Source organism: Rhagoletis zephyria, unplaced genomic scaffold (assembly GCF_001687245.7).
Source record: "Rhagoletis zephyria isolate East Lansing unplaced genomic scaffold, Rhagoletis_zephyria_1.1 Rzeph_scaffold_00974, whole genome shotgun sequence".
In the NCBI taxonomy this organism is placed as follows: Eukaryota; Metazoa; Arthropoda; class Insecta; order Diptera; family Tephritidae; genus Rhagoletis; species Rhagoletis zephyria.
In genome coordinates this window covers 76,478-93,487 of record NW_016158058.1, presented here as the reverse complement: position 1 = coordinate 93,487, position 17,010 = coordinate 76,478, and the positions used below count along the sequence as shown (strand labels likewise).

Genomic DNA, 17,010 nt, shown 5'->3' with positions numbered 1-17,010 from the left:
ATAATGTAGTGTAGCTGCTTCTATGTTAAGATATCGTGAATAGAAGAGGTGATGCCAGCTGTGACGGGACTAGCATTTGGTAAGTGATTTCGATAGGAGTTTGCCAGTGTTGTATGACCACGATAATGCGTCTGCTCGCAATTTAACAAACGTCATTTTTTGCTGTTGAAGCTTGTCTTCGGTAGGACATTAATGAAGGCGGTATGCACTGGCATCGCAGGCGCCACAAAACCCAAATCGGGAATCAGCGATATGCTCGGCGCCACTCGGGCATTCCCCACTTGCATCGGCGAGTATGAATTGGAATGTTGCATGCTGTTGATATGCGCATTGTTGCTGTTATTCAAAGTGACATTTGGACGGGCTGTTACGGGTGCAGTGGAGAAGTCCTGCATTATGTGTATTTGCTGTTGTAGTTGCAACTGTTGCTGTTGGGGAGTCAAGGGTGCAGCACGCGTTTGCATGTTGCTAAGCTGCTGATGGTATAAACCGAGTGGATTATTATAAAAGTTTGCATTTTGCCAGGCGGCGCTATTGAATTGAGGCGCATGTGCTGTTGGCATGTAATGCGTAGAATGCGTTGGCGCCGCTGCAAGTGCCGGAGTGCTGGAGACGAAGTCAGACCAATCGTCATCGTTACTATTAGTGTTGGTGTTGCTATTACTGTTAATATAACTATTGCTGTTGCATATGTTGCTATTGATAGCGACGCTGCCCCTGGCTGTGTGGAGAATTGGTTTTCGCAGTGCCGTTGGTGTTAGCGTGCGTTGGACGCTTACGTGTTGTTGTTGATGACGTGGTGACCGCACTGCATTATTGCTGTTGGTGACACTGTTAATGACGTGACCACCTACCGCGCGATTTGGTGTAAGTTTATAGTTGTTATTATTGTTGTTGTTGAGTCGAGCGGCATTGTTTGGCAACTGCGGGGTCACTGGCACTGATACAAACTCCGACCAGTAGTCATCGCTGAGAGTGGAGTCCTGCTCCTTCATCGCCACTGCAGCGCTTATGGAAATAGAAGCGTTTTTTGCGTGATTATCCGCATAGCTGTGCGTTGGTGATGATTTTTGTGATGTGTTTGCATCTTTGGCAGCCGTGATTTTGGGCTGCGGGAAAAGTTCTTCAATGCGCGCTAATTCATCCGGATTGATATTGGCCGTTGTATCACCCCACTCAATACTTGGCGTAGCTTTACCCGCCACTGTGTTATTTGCGTTCATTGGAATAGCTTGTGGCAACAGTATGGCCGGACTGAGTATCATATTGTCAATAATAGATGGTGAGCTCGTGCGACTAGGTATCTTACCAGCTTCTTTTGCCTTTGAAATAGCTGCTGCAAATGCAGGGGGTGCGTTTATGTTTGTTGCTTTACCATTTGATTCCTTTTGGAATGCGGACGCTATTGTACTAGTGGGATTTGATGTGACGCCGCCATAAGACGCAGTTGCGACTGTTACGGTTGCCTGAGTTGGTGGTGGCACTGATTGAAACTCGGTAAAATCGGCGAATTCATCGGTGTCCAATTCAACCGATGGATTTGGTTGTTGCTGATGCTGAGGTTCTGGCTGCGTCAATGCCAAAACCGGTACACTTAGTTCAGATTCCAAAGGCGCCGGCACTCCTGTAGGCGATTCACCAGCATATTCATTCACCATTTCTAAGCTGAAGCCGGGATTATATTCGGCATCCCGATATTCCTTTTTCACCACCTTTTCATCGATTATTATGCCCGCCGCAGCAATCTCATAATCGAAATCAATTGGCTCATTGCCGTTAGTAGGCGATTTGCAAGTTTTCACTGTTGTCGCCATTTCTGTCTTCGAAGGTGTATATATGTGTGTCTCCTTCAATGGTCCAGCATAAGTAGAGGTGACTACCGTTTCGTCATCTTCAATATTATCGACGATGTTAGCACCTAAACGTAATGTTGACAATGTTTTTCTACTTTCATACGATCTGCTGTTACTTGTATTACTGCCACTAATGCAGTTGGTGCTAATGGTGATGCTTTGATCCTGTGCTGTTAACTGATACGTTGGCTGGTCCAATGTTAAAGGCGCCGGACAAATGTCTTTCGTTGGCGTGAGCGTTAGTTTGGTATCGTTGTTGCTTAGGGCTTCTGAAATGTTATCGTCGACGTTTGTAAAGGTTGTATGCGATTGATGCTGGTCATCGGGTGTATCAAGCCGTGCAACAGGCGGCGACGAGTGAACCGTTTCAGTCTCTCGTGTGTTTGTCTCCCCCTTGACCCCTGAAATTAGGCAATAATGATTAGTTGGTTTGTATATATTTATGCAGGAAAATAGGTTTAGCAGTTCACAGTGCATAAGACTAAAGGTGCAAAATAACGAAAATTAAAATATGTATGTCTGTATAATAATAAATAAATAAGGCCAGAATTTAATTATCGGAAACAAAAAAATGGTGGCTGGAAAAGCCATTTGAAAACAAAAGTATTAACGAAATATTTCTTGTATAAGTAAATATAAAAAGCTTTTTATTTTTTAACGCATTTGGTGGTAGTGGCATCCAATTGGATGGTTCAAATATGTTTGGTAATGGTAATTTAAATAATTGCCATTAAATATTGACGATAGAGAGAAAGTGACCTAATATGAATATATACCACCGTGCGACAAAAACCAAAAATTTTTAAAACACAGGAAAAAATCAATATATTCACAGAACAAGGAGACAAATATAGTATAACTGCCTTTTTAATTTTTCTCTCTAACGTTAGGATTTTTTTTCTTTGACTTTGACTTTGCAATTTTTAGGATATGATTAAATAAAAAAATTTAAAAATTAAAAGATTTGGCGCATTGTAGAGTAACAAAATGGGTATCAATTAAAAGAAACAATTCTGTAGAATTGAATTGTGCACCAGTACGAATAAGTTTAGAAAATGTTCTTTTAAAACTTTATACTTGAATATCCTTGGAAATTTCCAATATTTATTTTTGAAAAAAAAATATGTGTCAAGGACTAATATGTTAACTACCACATCCTCGAATTTCGTTCTTCTAACGTTATTCGTTTTAGATAAAAAAATGTACACTTCTCTTTATAAGATATTGATAGTTACAATATACATATTAATCCTTGACATATGTATTTTTTTCAAAAATAAATATTGGAAGTTTCCAAGGATATTCAAGGATAAAGTTTTAAAAGGACATTTTCAATACTTATTATATACCCAAAAATAAATTTTTTTTCCTATTCTACAGAATTTTTCGTTTTAATTGATACCCATATTCTTATTCTACAATGCACCGAATCTTTTGAATAATTTTTTTATACAATCATATTCAAGAAATTTCAAGGTCCTTTTAAAAAAAAAAATCCTGACGCCAGAGAGAAAAAGCTAAAAACGCAGTTTTCTATATTTGGCCCCCCGTTTTGTGAATATATTGATTTTTTCGTGTGTAAATTTGACTGTCGCTCGGTGTAATATGTATATGTATGACGAACTAAAAACCAAAGGCTTAACTGCAGTTACATAAAGCCTCTGGTAAGTTACAAAGACGGTAAGTGTGGCATAGTATATATATTTTTTTTTTTTAATTTTTTGTAGAGGCCGAAGAAAGGCTAACCAACTGGATCTATGTACATGACCACTGCCGGAACGATATTGCTCGCCAAGGTACTGATTTCGTTGAGAGCAATCAAGAAGAAAACCAGCCTTATAAGAATCGAGTATTTATAGGCTGTCTTAGATTATCCAGGCTTAAAGCCTCGAAAAAGTTTGTGTGCAGTGAGTGAATATATACTAATATATAACTTTGGGTCATCTTTAGTGGTGAGACCATAAGTAAGGGGTCTTCATCTAAAGTGATAAACTGCCAATAAATGTGATAAAATAATGAGTTTGTACGGGAACCCGGTTTATTTCATTTCATCACGTTTATGGGCAGTTTAGCACTGTGGATAAAGAACAGTGGTTCGCAAAGAAGAAGAAAAAAACTTAGCAAAGACCGTACACGCTTTGTAAAAATAAGCGTATAATAGCATTAACGTGCTATTATAAAAAAGTAAAAAGTGAAATCATTTGTGATTCAAAGTGTTGAACAAATAGCTTGAGAAATGTTTATAGTGTTAATTAAATCCATTTAGTATAAATGAAAAAATAGTATATATCAAATGTGACCCTATAAGCAAGCAGGGATAAAAAGGGTCTATACTTATCCAGTAAAATTTAAAATTTGTCAAATACAGTAATTTGCATTGATGACCACGATATGATGACAAAATTAATTGGTTACACGTCCAATGGGGCAAAATGTACTATATCGAATGATTTTTACACGAAAGTTGCCCTAATTAACTTTTTGTTTATGGATCATTACTTACATTAATGGTGTATGTAAAGGTCAAATATGTTGACAATTCTGGTATCAAAATATGCTATAGAAAGAAGTCGTTATGAGCTTTTTTAATGATGGCGATGCATGTACGTACAAGTACATATTCGCTAATCTTTTTTTTGATTCAAATTTCCTATTTCTGAGTCATTTAAATTATATAATTTCTAAGTCATATTCTACACTTGCCTTTATTCGGCGCTTTGGTTCAGACTTTACTGATCCTTACACTCTAAAATTACTATTTACCTCGCTTGTACGATCTAAGTTAGAATATGCGGTCTTTATATGGAGGCCATATCACCTTTGTCACATTAATAGACTTGAGCGAATTCAAAAGAATTTTCTTCGTTTTGCTCTCAGATCGCTTAACTTTGCTGAACCGATTCCTTCGTATGATGCTAGATGTGCTTTAATAAGCTTGAAGTCTTTACAAAATAGACGGAGTGTTCTTTCACTCTGCTTTATCTTTGATATTATCAGTGGAGAAATTGATTGTCCATTTCTTTTAGAGCGCATTTATTTTTACATTCCACAAAGAAAATTGCGGAGCAATGATTTATTCTTTCTGGAGCGAGTCCGGACGGTTTATGCATCCTATGCTCCGATTCATAGAGCATTGAAAGAATTTAATCAAATCTCAAATTCTTTGGCCTTTGATTTCTCGTCGCCTAAGCAATTGTTTAAATTATCATTGAATGAACTATATAGTTAAGCTTGAACTTGTATTGTTAAGTATTTTTGTAGTAGTTTGTAAGAAATCATGTATTTCTAGATTTACTAGATATGAACAAATATATAAATAAATAAATGATCTTAATTACAATACATAAAAACTGATTTGTAACCCACTTCAAACAGGAAGAAGGTTATCAATTCGTCAGAATATTTTTATATTTTTTATTTTTATGTAGATAATGTAGAAACTAACGGTACCCTTAAATTTGTATATCTGAATTGAAGTCGGTTTTGTTTTTTGCTTAAAAATGACTTGTTATATTAACATTATGTTTGTAAGATTCGATCTACCACCAAAGTGTTAATAGAAGAATGTAATGTTGTAAAAACCGAAATCTATAAATGTGTGCTTAGCAAAAAGTTAATGGTAGCATAGATTATTATATATATATTTTTTTTTTGCAGATTTAAAAGTGTGTAGGGTAAAGTAGGGCATACGACGCACATTTTACTTGAGGAGTTGCAAAATAAATGTTTTTTTTCTTTTAACAAGATCATGCGTTTTGGGATCTTTAGTGGCTAGAGCGTGTTAATGAACTTTGTTTGCAGAAGAATCGTGTATTAAAATGATGTTTGATCTTTCCTGAAAATAAGCTACGTTTTAGTAAGTACTACAAAGCTATATTTTTCTTATTCGAAATTATTTGTTTATTGTACTTTAAATTGGTTATTCCTACGAAGTCATCTTAGTATAAAAATCAAATGGCATTTTAATAAATAAGTGCTATACTAACTGGACCACTATAAAACCGGAAAAACCCGTCAATAAAAAGAAAATGCAGTTTCATCTGCTTCTACAAGGATGGATGTTTAGTGAATACCAAGAAAAGCTCATGAAGCTGTGAAAGACGATTTTTAGATTACAACTTTGAAAAAAAAAACACAGTGTAACCATTCAACCCGTTTTTTATTAGGTTGTTGTTGTTTTAGTGGCAGTACTGCTAAAACAGGTCGTAGTTTTGAATATCTGTAGCTTCATCCACTGCGTCCTACTTGTCTCCAGCTGCATAGTTTAGAACCGCCCGCCCAATTGCCTTGTACGTTGCCCTGTGCCTTTGCCCCAGGTGCTGCCAGCTGGCGACTCGATGGGCAATTATATGTGCCGAGAAGGAGACCAGACGGTCGAAGGTAACTCCGAGGATTTTCGGGTAACTCACCGTCGGAATTGGTTTGCCATCGACGTGAATACCCCGCTGCAGTCTGACCTCCTTTGTCCAGGTGGTAAAAAAGGTTGCCGGGGATTTTGTTGGGGGGAGGGCTAGGCTCCTTGCAGTGAAGAAGCAAGAAAGTTTGGTGAGGTAACCGTTTACTTTCGAGCACAAGTCATCAAACCCAGACGCCATTATCGAGCATAAGAGACATTCGAGACTCCTTCTGGTAGTTGAGGGAGCTTTGAAATATAATAATCAAAAAGAAGCGGGGAAAGGACATCACCCTGTGGGATACCTTGTTTCATTTTTCTCGGATTGCTGGTTTTGTCTACGAAAATTACCAACAAATGTCGACCACTCAGATAATTCGCCGACCGCCGCTCGAGCCCCTGTAGGAGAGAGGAAGCCTTAATGTCTTTTAGTAGCTTGAAATGGTTGAAGGTTTCAAATGACTTTGACAGATCTAACAGTACTAGGACTGTTCTCTCACAGGGGCGGTTTTGCTTAAGGCTACGAGTTATATGGGTGTTTATGGCGTTAAACGCTGTTGTACACAGCACAGCATTTTACGAAACTTATGCTGCTGCCTCACTGGGATCGAGTGGTTTGTGTAGTGCGGGAGTAGCAAGTCTTCAAGTGTCTTTGTTACCGGGGAAAGGAGGGCGCGGTCGCCGAAGGAAATTTCGACTATGTCGTCACGCTTCGTCGGGTTGGATAGTGACCGCACGGTTGACCAGAGCTTGCTCACACCAGGGGTGAAGTTACCACTCTTCAAATGCTCTTCCCACTTCTTCGGGGCGAAGGTTGTCACGCTCATCGATCAGAACAGCCACTTCCGCCAGAAAATTCGGACGGGGGTCCGAAGCAAGCTGCAGTGACAAACCTTCGGAACTTACGCGCACCTACGTGAAAGTCGGTTGGTGTGGGAAGGGTAGAAAAGGTCGTCGTTCATTGTGCAGAACGTCTAATCGTCTATCTGCTCAGCCAAGTGTATTCCCCCACGATCATTCGACAGGCTTGAATGCCAAAGATTGTGGTGCGCGTTGAAGTTACCGACTACCATACGGTTTTTACCTTTGAGGAGCGCACCTATTTCAGGTGTTGAATTGATGGGCAACTGCGTCTCTTGGACCGCAGCTATCAATATTCCATGCCGACCCATAGACGGGGGTGGGTCGACGAAACAGCAGCACTTGGTCCGCCAAAACCCGAGTCGTTCCCGTACGTAGATCGGGCTTGCGTGAGAATGTCATGGACACTGTCGAGTCTAGTAGTTGGGTTACGTGTGTCTTCATGGCATCTGTGAGTCTGAGGAGATGCATTCTGTCATGCCTGATTTTTAGGATTTAGTGGCGATGACAAAACAATTTAAATGCATTGTAGATATATTATTTATATTTAATTAACTGTTTTAAAACAATTAGTAAAGATAATTTTTGCCTGAATAGTGAGCAGACCATCTTAGCACAAATAAAATTTCACCATTGGTGCTACTGCATTGATTTTCGGAAGCAAAGATTCAATTAAAAAACAGGTGCGGTACATATTCCTACTTTAACCTACACGATGCAAATACCTTAAAATATGCCACAACAACAATTCTTTTAACTTACAACTACAATCCGGCATTCGATTTGTTTTTAAGTGAAAGTTGGCAAATTCCAGTGGATTATTAGTTAAGTTATTATCATTGCAAAAATCGTCGCATTTTAACGTCGGTGCATAAATGCAATTTGATAGTTGATCGGTTTTAAAGGTTGGCATTTCAAAATGAGTGGTTAAATTTGAATGTATGGTATTATTGTTGATCATGTTAAGCGTTGGATTTTGATGGAGGGTTGCCGAAATGTGATTAGTAAAATTTTTGAAGTACATTAATGGTTCAATAGTGACGACATTTCCAACAGTACGTCGTTGAGCGACAAGCGAATGAAGTGAAGCAAAAGTATTTGTAGAGTGAGAAGCGCATAGTCCACGATTTACATGTGTTGTATTACAATTAGCCCGTGCATTGGTTTGACAATTTTGATAAGTGCAAGGATTTGGAAACGTGTTGGTATTGTGTGGTGTGGAATAGGAAGCGGACGTAGAATTGGCAAAGACATTTTTGTTATTATAAGTTAATAATGTTGGTGGTAATGATGATATTGATGATGATAATTGACCAGATGTAACCAATGCGGGTGTTGTTGTTGTTGTTGTTTGTATTATTTGAGTATTTAAAGGCATTAATTGAAAGCGGTTAATTTCATTAGTTAATTTATAATCAGCGGTGGTTGTTGTGGTTTTTTTTGGAGTAGTTGTCGACGTTATTTGTTCCAACGTTGTTGCACATGCAGAGAAGGAGGAATCAACAGTTAAGTTATCAAGCTTAGTAGCCATCACCATAACTTTGTCTAGATCCAATAGTAAAGTGTGAACATGTGATGCTAGTCATTTTTGTAATTCATCATCATTGATTTGATTGTTTGATTAGAGAATCAAGTGGTTGGTTGGTGTTACATACATATACATGTGTTGTTAGACAGATAGACATGTTATTTTGTGTTTGTTAATTCCGAAACCGAAGGTTGTAAAATAATCAAATTAAGTAGTTGTTAAAACTTAGTTAGTGGTAATCAAAAATACTTTTTACAATATTAAAAGCGTTTATCAAAAAAATAAAATAATAATGGGGAAGGCATAAATGTTTTAATTGAATTTCAACCAAGCTAAATGTAAAAAGATTAGGTTAAAAAACATAAACAAACATGCATACGCTGAAATTCGCAGACATGTATAGATTTGCTTGATATTTTTTTGGTAGAAAATAAAATTACAATCAAAATTAAAGCGTCATTACAGTGATGATCATAAAATTGGAAGTAATTATGCAAAAACTGTTGCTTCTAGCATAAATAGTCGGCCATTCAAGGGCATTAAATACCTAGAACGCAAGATATGCATACAAACATATACATTTACATGTATGTACGTATACATCCGTATAGCGGCATGTCTGTACAATTAAGTTACCGTTTGAAGTGCCACATGCACGGTAAATTTGCATTAAGATATTTGTATGTATGTATAATAAAAAATTATACATTGAAAACAAAACATTTTGTTCAATAAAAATAACAGTTAAAATGTATGTATACAATTTCGATAAACAAACTTTATAATATTCATTATAATATAGAGCATTTACAATGAAATTCTTGATCAAATAAATTTTAACTGCTATTTTTGAAACGTTTTGAAAAATATATGAAATCATGATTTTCAGATTTCTTATTTACATATAATCATATGCCATGTACAACTACTGGTGAGCCACATTGTTAAAAATAACTCTCTAAAAATACAATAGGTGTTTAAAACGAGAACCAAAAAGGAATTTGCATAACCTAAGACAAGAAGAGACATTTTAAAAATTTAAAAAACTGTATTCTTTGACCTTCGCAATCACAAAACTTTTAAAATCCAAATAGATTGGACCGGTTAGGTTGTTACTCATTTTTTGGCTGCTTACTAATTTTAATGTTTATAAGTATAAATTTTTTCGGCAAAGTAAATATCGATACCTGAGTGGAACGTCGACCTATAGCGCCCGCCAGCAGCCAGTTCTAAAACGCCCTATCTCAGAAAATTTTTGAAGAACGCCATACTTCAGCATTTGATTGAAAACGGCCACAGTTCGGTATTTGATTCAAAAACACCCTTCCTCAGCACATTTTCAATGTATTGTAATGTAAGATAGGGCGTTTTCATCCGAATTCTGGGATAGGGCGTTTTTCAAAAAAAATTTTGAGACAGGGTGTTTTCAAATAAAATTCTGCAACAGGGCGTTCTTCAATCAAATTCTGCGGAAGGGTGTTCTTGAAAGGTTTTCTGAGCTAGGGCGTTTTCGAACTAGCTGCCGAGATAGATCGATCTTCCACTTATGTAGATATCGATATCGTTACCTTAATTCACCAAGGCCCTAACCAACACTTTTTTCGAAACTGCGTTTTTTAAAGATTTTGGTAGAATATATTAAAATAATCCTTCAATAAAAATGTTTAAGTTCTAGTACCAAAAACAACGGAACTACACGCCACTTTTTAAAAAGCTCTACCTCTTTGTTGGTTGGGGCCTTTGTGAATTAACTTCGAAGTGTAAATTTTAAAACGCAAGATTTATAAACCACTTTACATAAAGTTAATTATGAGGAACATGTATATTTAAATGTTAATTAAAAACTAAAACAAGCATTACTGTTTCTAGCAGCAGAAAAGCCATTGAAATTCTGTAAACATTTTAAACTTACACACATTTTACACGCGAACTTTATTTTTTTCTTTATAGCACAGTGCCGTAGTTAAATATGAAGCGTTTTCCATGCAGTTTGTAAATATAAATAGATATATTAAGCAATTAAAAGCCTTCGCAAGTAAACAAAAAAAAAACTTAATTACAGATTTCAGGGGAGAAATGTGCATAGACAATAAATGATGCAGAAATTAAGCGACTGAAAACAAAATTCATTTTCGAAATAATAAAAAAAAGAACACAAGATGTATAAAGCTCAGTATGTTTAAATAGCTTGCAGAGGAAGCGTTTCTGTAGATTTTTGCTTGGTATAGCGTTAAATTTTTAAGTGTAAGTATTCATTTTAAATTACACCAGTTAAGTAGTCAGTTTACATAATGAAACTTACCGTCAAGTGGGTTCACTAGACCGGCGCTTTGCCAATCGAACTCAACATCAGGTACATCCGTTTTCATAGAGTAGTTGCTAACGTCACTGCCATTGCTGTAATGTTCCGAGTCGATGCCTGCTGTTGTTGTTGACGGGTTGACTGTTTGTGGTTTCAATGGCTTTAGCGGATTAAAACTGAGATTGGCAGCAAAACGGGGCATTGATGGATTCCAATTCTCGCCAAAGAGCTACAGAAATTATTTTGTAGTTATTAATTTTATTTATTTATTTATTTATTTATTTATTTATTTATTTATTTAGCATAGTTTGTAGTTATTAAATAAGCATAAATAATATATGACTGCATTATTCATTCTTACAATGTTTCTCGAATCAATGCCTATTGACCGTACAAGCGCATGCCGTATTTCCGACTGCGGCCACTGAAATTCCAAGGCTTTGGCAGCTTCTATCGACTCAAAAGGAAGTGTGCCGTTTGGTAATTGCAAACTGGAAAGAGCGTCTGGCGCTGTCCTTTCTTTGTCGCTGTCAACACTTTCATCTGCAGGTGGAAACATCAGTTTTAACACCGAACCTATACGGTCACTTATATTTCCACTAGTCGCAGGTGGCGTATGTGTATTCATAATAGCAGTATTTGCAGTGAATTCAGAAGTGGGTATGGCAAGTGAAGCTTCTTCGAAATCGCCGAAGTCGTCATCGTCGCTATTCTCAACTTCTTTTGCTTGAGATTCCGAATCAATTTTCAACGTTGCAAGACTATTTTCATTTAGTGCTATACCCTTTTTAATCCCGTCATTACATGTTGCTGCTACACCTTCTGAATTTTGCGATGATATAATTGGTTTAGTATTAGAAACTGATGTTGGTGCCGAACAAAAGTCTTGGAAATCATCAAAATCGTTCTCATCATCATTATTTTGGATAGTACTTTCTACAGGGAGCTGCAAACAGTTAAAATATTCAATGTATTTTTGAAGCTTTCAACAATCAACATTACTCCTCTTACCTCGTCTACGGGTTTGACATCATTGCACTCACTCTTGGTTATCACATTAGAATCGGCTGTCTTCATTGGGCAGGTTGTTGGGATTGTAATCTCAGTTGCCGATTCGAAATCTGCGAAATCACCGAAATCATCATTAAGTTCCTCGCCGCCATAGGGCGTAGTCTTAGTAATATTTTCAAATTCATGGGTGATGTTATTATCGTGGTTTGACAAGCTATTCATATTTATATCCTCCACTTTTGTCAGTGGTTTGTCTTCTTTTGGTGAAGACGGCGCGCCAACGACATGGATTGCAAAGAAATCCGCCGAATTTATGTCAGCACTGCTTGTAAAGGGCGACGTTGTTGATATGGTGGATTTTTTTGGAGATCGATGGCACTCCTCATCGCTACTGTCGTCTGCTATATCTTCTAACAGCACAAGTTGAGTCAAAGGAGGAGGAATTTCGGAAAATATCGTTATAGCATTTGGTTGTGCATTAATGTCCTGCTCATTAGACAATATCGATACATTTTTAGTTCCACTTTTTTCTTTAGTTGTAATAGCATCTGTAGTGTGTGCAAACTTGGGCAGACTTTCCGATTCCGCGCAAGTTTCATTTGTGATTTTGGTGTCACTCAAGTTGTGAATAACCCAATTATTGTCTTTCTCTGGTTGCGGGTGGCTTGTTACTGAATCATTTGTATTGCTAGTCTCATCCACATTAGTTATACCGTCACTAATACGCTCTTGATTGGTTTCTCTGCTTACAACATTGTAGTTAATTGCCTCGATTAGTTCTAGCTTAACTTCCTCGCGGGCTGAACAAACGTCATGTTCAGTTTGCAGCGGAGGTGGAGTTATCGGTGCATTACCACACTCTTCTAAACTTGGTGGTACATCGGTAAAGCCACTCGTCGTGGATGAGCTTAGTTCGAACTGCAGCGGCGTGCGTGGCAATGAGGGGACTTTAGAAATAAATAAAAAATATTAAATGTGTTAAAAATTATTCATCAAAACGTTTTTCTCAAATATTTCCTTACTATCAGTATTTGTTGCATTCTCATTTATGTCTGCGGCGAACGCGAAATCACCGTATTCATCATCGTCTTCAAGTGTTAAAGTGGGCGGCAAACCGGAATCGTCGTCCTCTTCACCAAAATCAATTGGTGGCGGAGTGCTGCACAGAAGCGGTACTATAGGAGGCACGCCTGCCATTTCAAGTGCTTTCTTTGGTTTTTATATATATATTTTTTTATCTATAATGTAAACATTTATGTATTAACATATATTAAAAATTAGAAACATAGCATGATAATGATAAACAGTAGTTCTGCTCTTAAAAAAACCGGAGCTCTCTAACACACTGAAGCTGCTGCGCCTTGCTTTTTTATGAGCGTTGAATGCGTCATCAAATCACAACCGTTGTACACTCACCTTATCGAGTTTTGGCCACGTAAGGGAAGGGGTGCAGATAATTAGTTGCAGTGCAATCAGCTCAGCCAGGCTGTGCTTTTACCCGCACGTAAGCTCGATGTAGTATCACCCTAAGTATATTTACTTAATTTTACAGTGGTTCCATTAAAGGGTGCAAAGATGCTATATACGTAATTCAGAAATATTATTATTTTGGCATTTTGTTAATCCTATACAACACGAAATAGGTTTAGCGAACAGCAACTTCAAAGCGAAAATTAAACTTGCTTCATTTTTCATAAGTATAACATAATTACGATTTATGCGACAGTACAAATTGTAATCGAATTACACTTGTTTATTTTTCGATACCATACAAATAGATATTTTATTTTAATTTTCTCGAATGACACCAGCTGGAAAGTTTTTTGTGTACCTATCATGCAATACTAGAAGAAATCGTCGCACCTCTTGATAAGCCAACCCCAGCATGCATGCAGCAGCTGGTAAAATTTTTGTATACAACTATAATACACCTTTTTGTATGCAAATAAAAGCTTAAAAGGCTTTATCACTATTTATTTAAACATTGTTGGCAAATTTTTGCTCGTCTTCAACCTCGTAAAATTTTCCAAAATATGCAAGGAAAATGTCATACTACACCTGAAATAATTCTTATGAGTTGCCGGATTTCGAAATCCGTTTTAATAAGGTCTGTTGCACAACAAGTCAGACATGGAACAATCTTTGAACGAATAAGTTTGCATCCAACTGTAGCGCTGGTATTCAATAATTCAGTCTTATCTGAAATCATTAAACTTGTGACTAGAAATAAGTGACTAATTGTGCGACATTAGATGATTTGGGTATTCAGGAAAGGGTAAATTTTGACATTTCTCGTGGTGAATACGAACTTCAGAATTTTACCTAGCTCATGGGGCTAGGTAAAATTTTGACAGGTTATACATATAAAATTTCTTGGTGGAAATAAAAAATGTGCATAAAAATGAAAGCTGACAAAGTACAAAGAAAGCATGCATTACTTGCAAGTTATAAAATAAATATAAGCTTTGTTTCTTAACAATTAATTATCACTAATTACTGCTGGAAAGCGTTTCTTAACCCAAAAAACTAGCAGAAACTAACTGCTCTCTCTCGTTCTTACGCTCTCAATTTTTTGTCTCTCCTGCTAATTTCTGCCAGTAAATTTTTTACTAACAGAAACTTGTAGCAAGCAAAATGGATAAACAAAAATTCGCGCCAAATATTTTAAATAGTCAAATACATCGATTGGCTGTTTACAGCTAGTTTTGTGTTTCTTTAATTTTCTTTATTTTGCAAAAAGTTCATTAAAAATGTGTAGTTAAGCTGAATTGTGTAGCTGAAAGCTTTAAGACAGGGGGTTCCGTAGAAAAGTCACCGGGCTTCCGCGAAATTAGTTTTGGTAGGAATAAGCACGGCGGTCGGTAAAAGTTCTTATTCATATTTAAATTACGCTGCCTTTAATTTTTAGTAATTTGATGTGAGATTCCATAAAATGAAAAGTGATTAGTAAATGTTCCATCATCTTAAAAGTTTAAGAACTCCTGCTCTAAGAGTCGCAATTGCCGAGTAATCAAATAATTAGACTGCCGCTCGAGAGATCCGGGTTCGAATCCTCCTCTGGCGCACAGACTTATTTTATTTATTTTTATTTGTTTTTTTTTGTTAGTTTTATTTTTGTGCATAATCTTTAGATTTTAATAAAAAAAAATCAAAAAATCTTTCCTTCTTTTTGTGACCATCTCAGAGCCAGGTGACAAATTTTTTACTTTATTTTGAGATTAGAGATAGCTTACTGAATACCGAATAGTCTCAAAATCCATGTTCACCGCGAAAAGTCATTGGCTGCATTTCTTTATTCATTCTGAACGTTTGGAATAAACTTTTTTGTTTACTTATTCTTTAGAACATTCCTGATGATATGTTAACGTATATTTCAAAGGCATTCTGTTTATTCCGGATGAGAAATGGGATTATCCGGAATGTATAAAGAAACGCAGCCATTATAAGTGACTAGAGACTGCTTACTGAATCTCGCCATGAAAATCACCTTGTATAAATTCGCTTCGGTCAAAATGATGTGTTTGTTGTAAACAAGGCGAATTCATAATACACCAAACACATCATTTTGACATTCAGAAGGACCGCGGCGAAAATCTAAATTCGCCAGTACAAGTTTTGTACAAGGCGAATCCAAGGCGAATTAATATAAGGTGATAGCAGGAGTACAAAAACAAAAATCTACATGTATTTTGTTTTTGCTTTGGCGGCATAAACTGTCAAAATCTGTAAGAGTGTGTGTAGAAATTCAAACAAAATTTTTCAATTTGATATCAGAAGCCGTGCGGCGAAACACATACACAAAATCAGCTGAGCTAGTAACACCACCTTATATTAATTCTATACAAGATGGTCAAGACGAATTTATAAAATTGTATAAATTCGCTTTCAAGATGATGTTATCGGATCCAGTGTTGCCAGCTCTTCGGCATGAGAAAACGTCCTTCTTGGTCTGAAAAACGTCATTTCCTACCCAAAAACGTCTTTTTCAATTTTTTCAAAAAATTTTTCTTATTAAACTCTTATTGTATACAAAGGTACATATGTACGTAAGGCATATTAAAATGTCATTTTGACAGAGCATATTTAAAATTCATTGTAAACTAGTTTGATATCGTTAATATAAAAATCATTTTGTATATACACTTGTGATCAGCTGATTAAGTCATCACCATTTTGGTCGATTTTGGCTGTTTTTCTTTTGTTTACTTAATGTTTACTATTACCATAAAAGCCAAGCTCAATATATAACAAAGAACCTATAAATCCTTATTTCAAACTTTGTGCACAAATTATAAAAAATCTGCAAAGCTTCAACTAGATTTTCAACTTTCTATTTCGATTTTTTTTGAGCATGCAGTTTGAAAGCCCATTAAATTTCAAGGCAATAGTGTGCAATTTTAAAGGGTCTAATAATCGCTTTGACTTTTAATATTTTTTTTTCTTACAGACATCTGGTAAGGGTTGGCTGTCGAAAATGCTAAATTACGTTCTGCTAAGGAGCATAGCAATACTTCAGCCTTTTTTCGTTCATTACATTTTCAATGAAGTCATAAAAAAGTCGCCTACTTTTTTCTGACTTCTTATGCTGCTACCAGTTTTTTGATGCTTTCGCGAGCGCAGCACGTATTGCAAGAGATCAGCTCTTCCTAATTAATGTGCAATTGCAAACACTATAATAAGCCTCGTAACCTCAAGTGTTTACACAACCAGCCTTTGAACATGGGATCCTCAGTCCAAGAATAAAAAAAACAATGCGCGTACGCTTGGTATGCAACTTATTTAAGTCAACTGTGTTCAGAGAATATATATATCTCTTGAATCAGTTGCTGCGAAACACAAAGCTTGTAAAGATTTATTAAGAAAATAATTCAAAATCAGTGCAACTTAAAAAACGTCATTTTTTACATAAAAAACGTCCAAACGCTTTTACTGATAAGACAGCATACTCATCAAAAGCATAAACAAACTACATGTAAACTTTGGGGCGAATTTAGTTTCGACAAAATACATGTGGTTGTTGTTGTAATGTAAATTCGCCAGTAACACCACGAGTGTTGCTGTT

The 17,010-nt window shown here is 36.4% G+C and overlaps 1 protein-coding gene across 5 annotated transcripts; it reads right to left on the bottom strand.

The window, feature by feature from the left end:
• Positions 1–6: 6 nt before the first annotated feature.
• Afti (aftiphilin) lies at positions 7–14,092 on the bottom strand. 5 transcript variants are annotated; one of them, XM_017615184.1, is made up of 8 exons: positions 13,812–14,092; positions 13,365–13,526; positions 12,971–13,186; positions 11,949–12,895; positions 11,299–11,883; positions 10,938–11,166; positions 7,870–8,685; positions 7–2,254 (listed from the first exon to the last, which is right to left on the bottom strand). In XM_017615184.1, the coding sequence occupies exons 3-8, from the start codon at positions 13,143–13,145 to the stop codon at positions 153–155; spliced, it is 4,854 nt and encodes a 1,617-aa protein (XP_017470673.1). In that variant the 5' UTR covers positions 13,146–13,186; positions 13,365–13,526; positions 13,812–14,092; the 3' UTR covers positions 7–152. The 5 variants fall into 5 exon arrangements, with proteins under 5 accessions (XP_017470673.1, XP_017470674.1, XP_017470672.1 ...); XM_017615185.1 differs by having other exon boundaries at positions 14,007–14,023; XM_017615183.1 differs by lacking the exon at positions 13,812–14,092 and having other exon boundaries at positions 13,365–13,790.
• Positions 14,093–17,010: the final 2,918 nt, after the last annotated feature.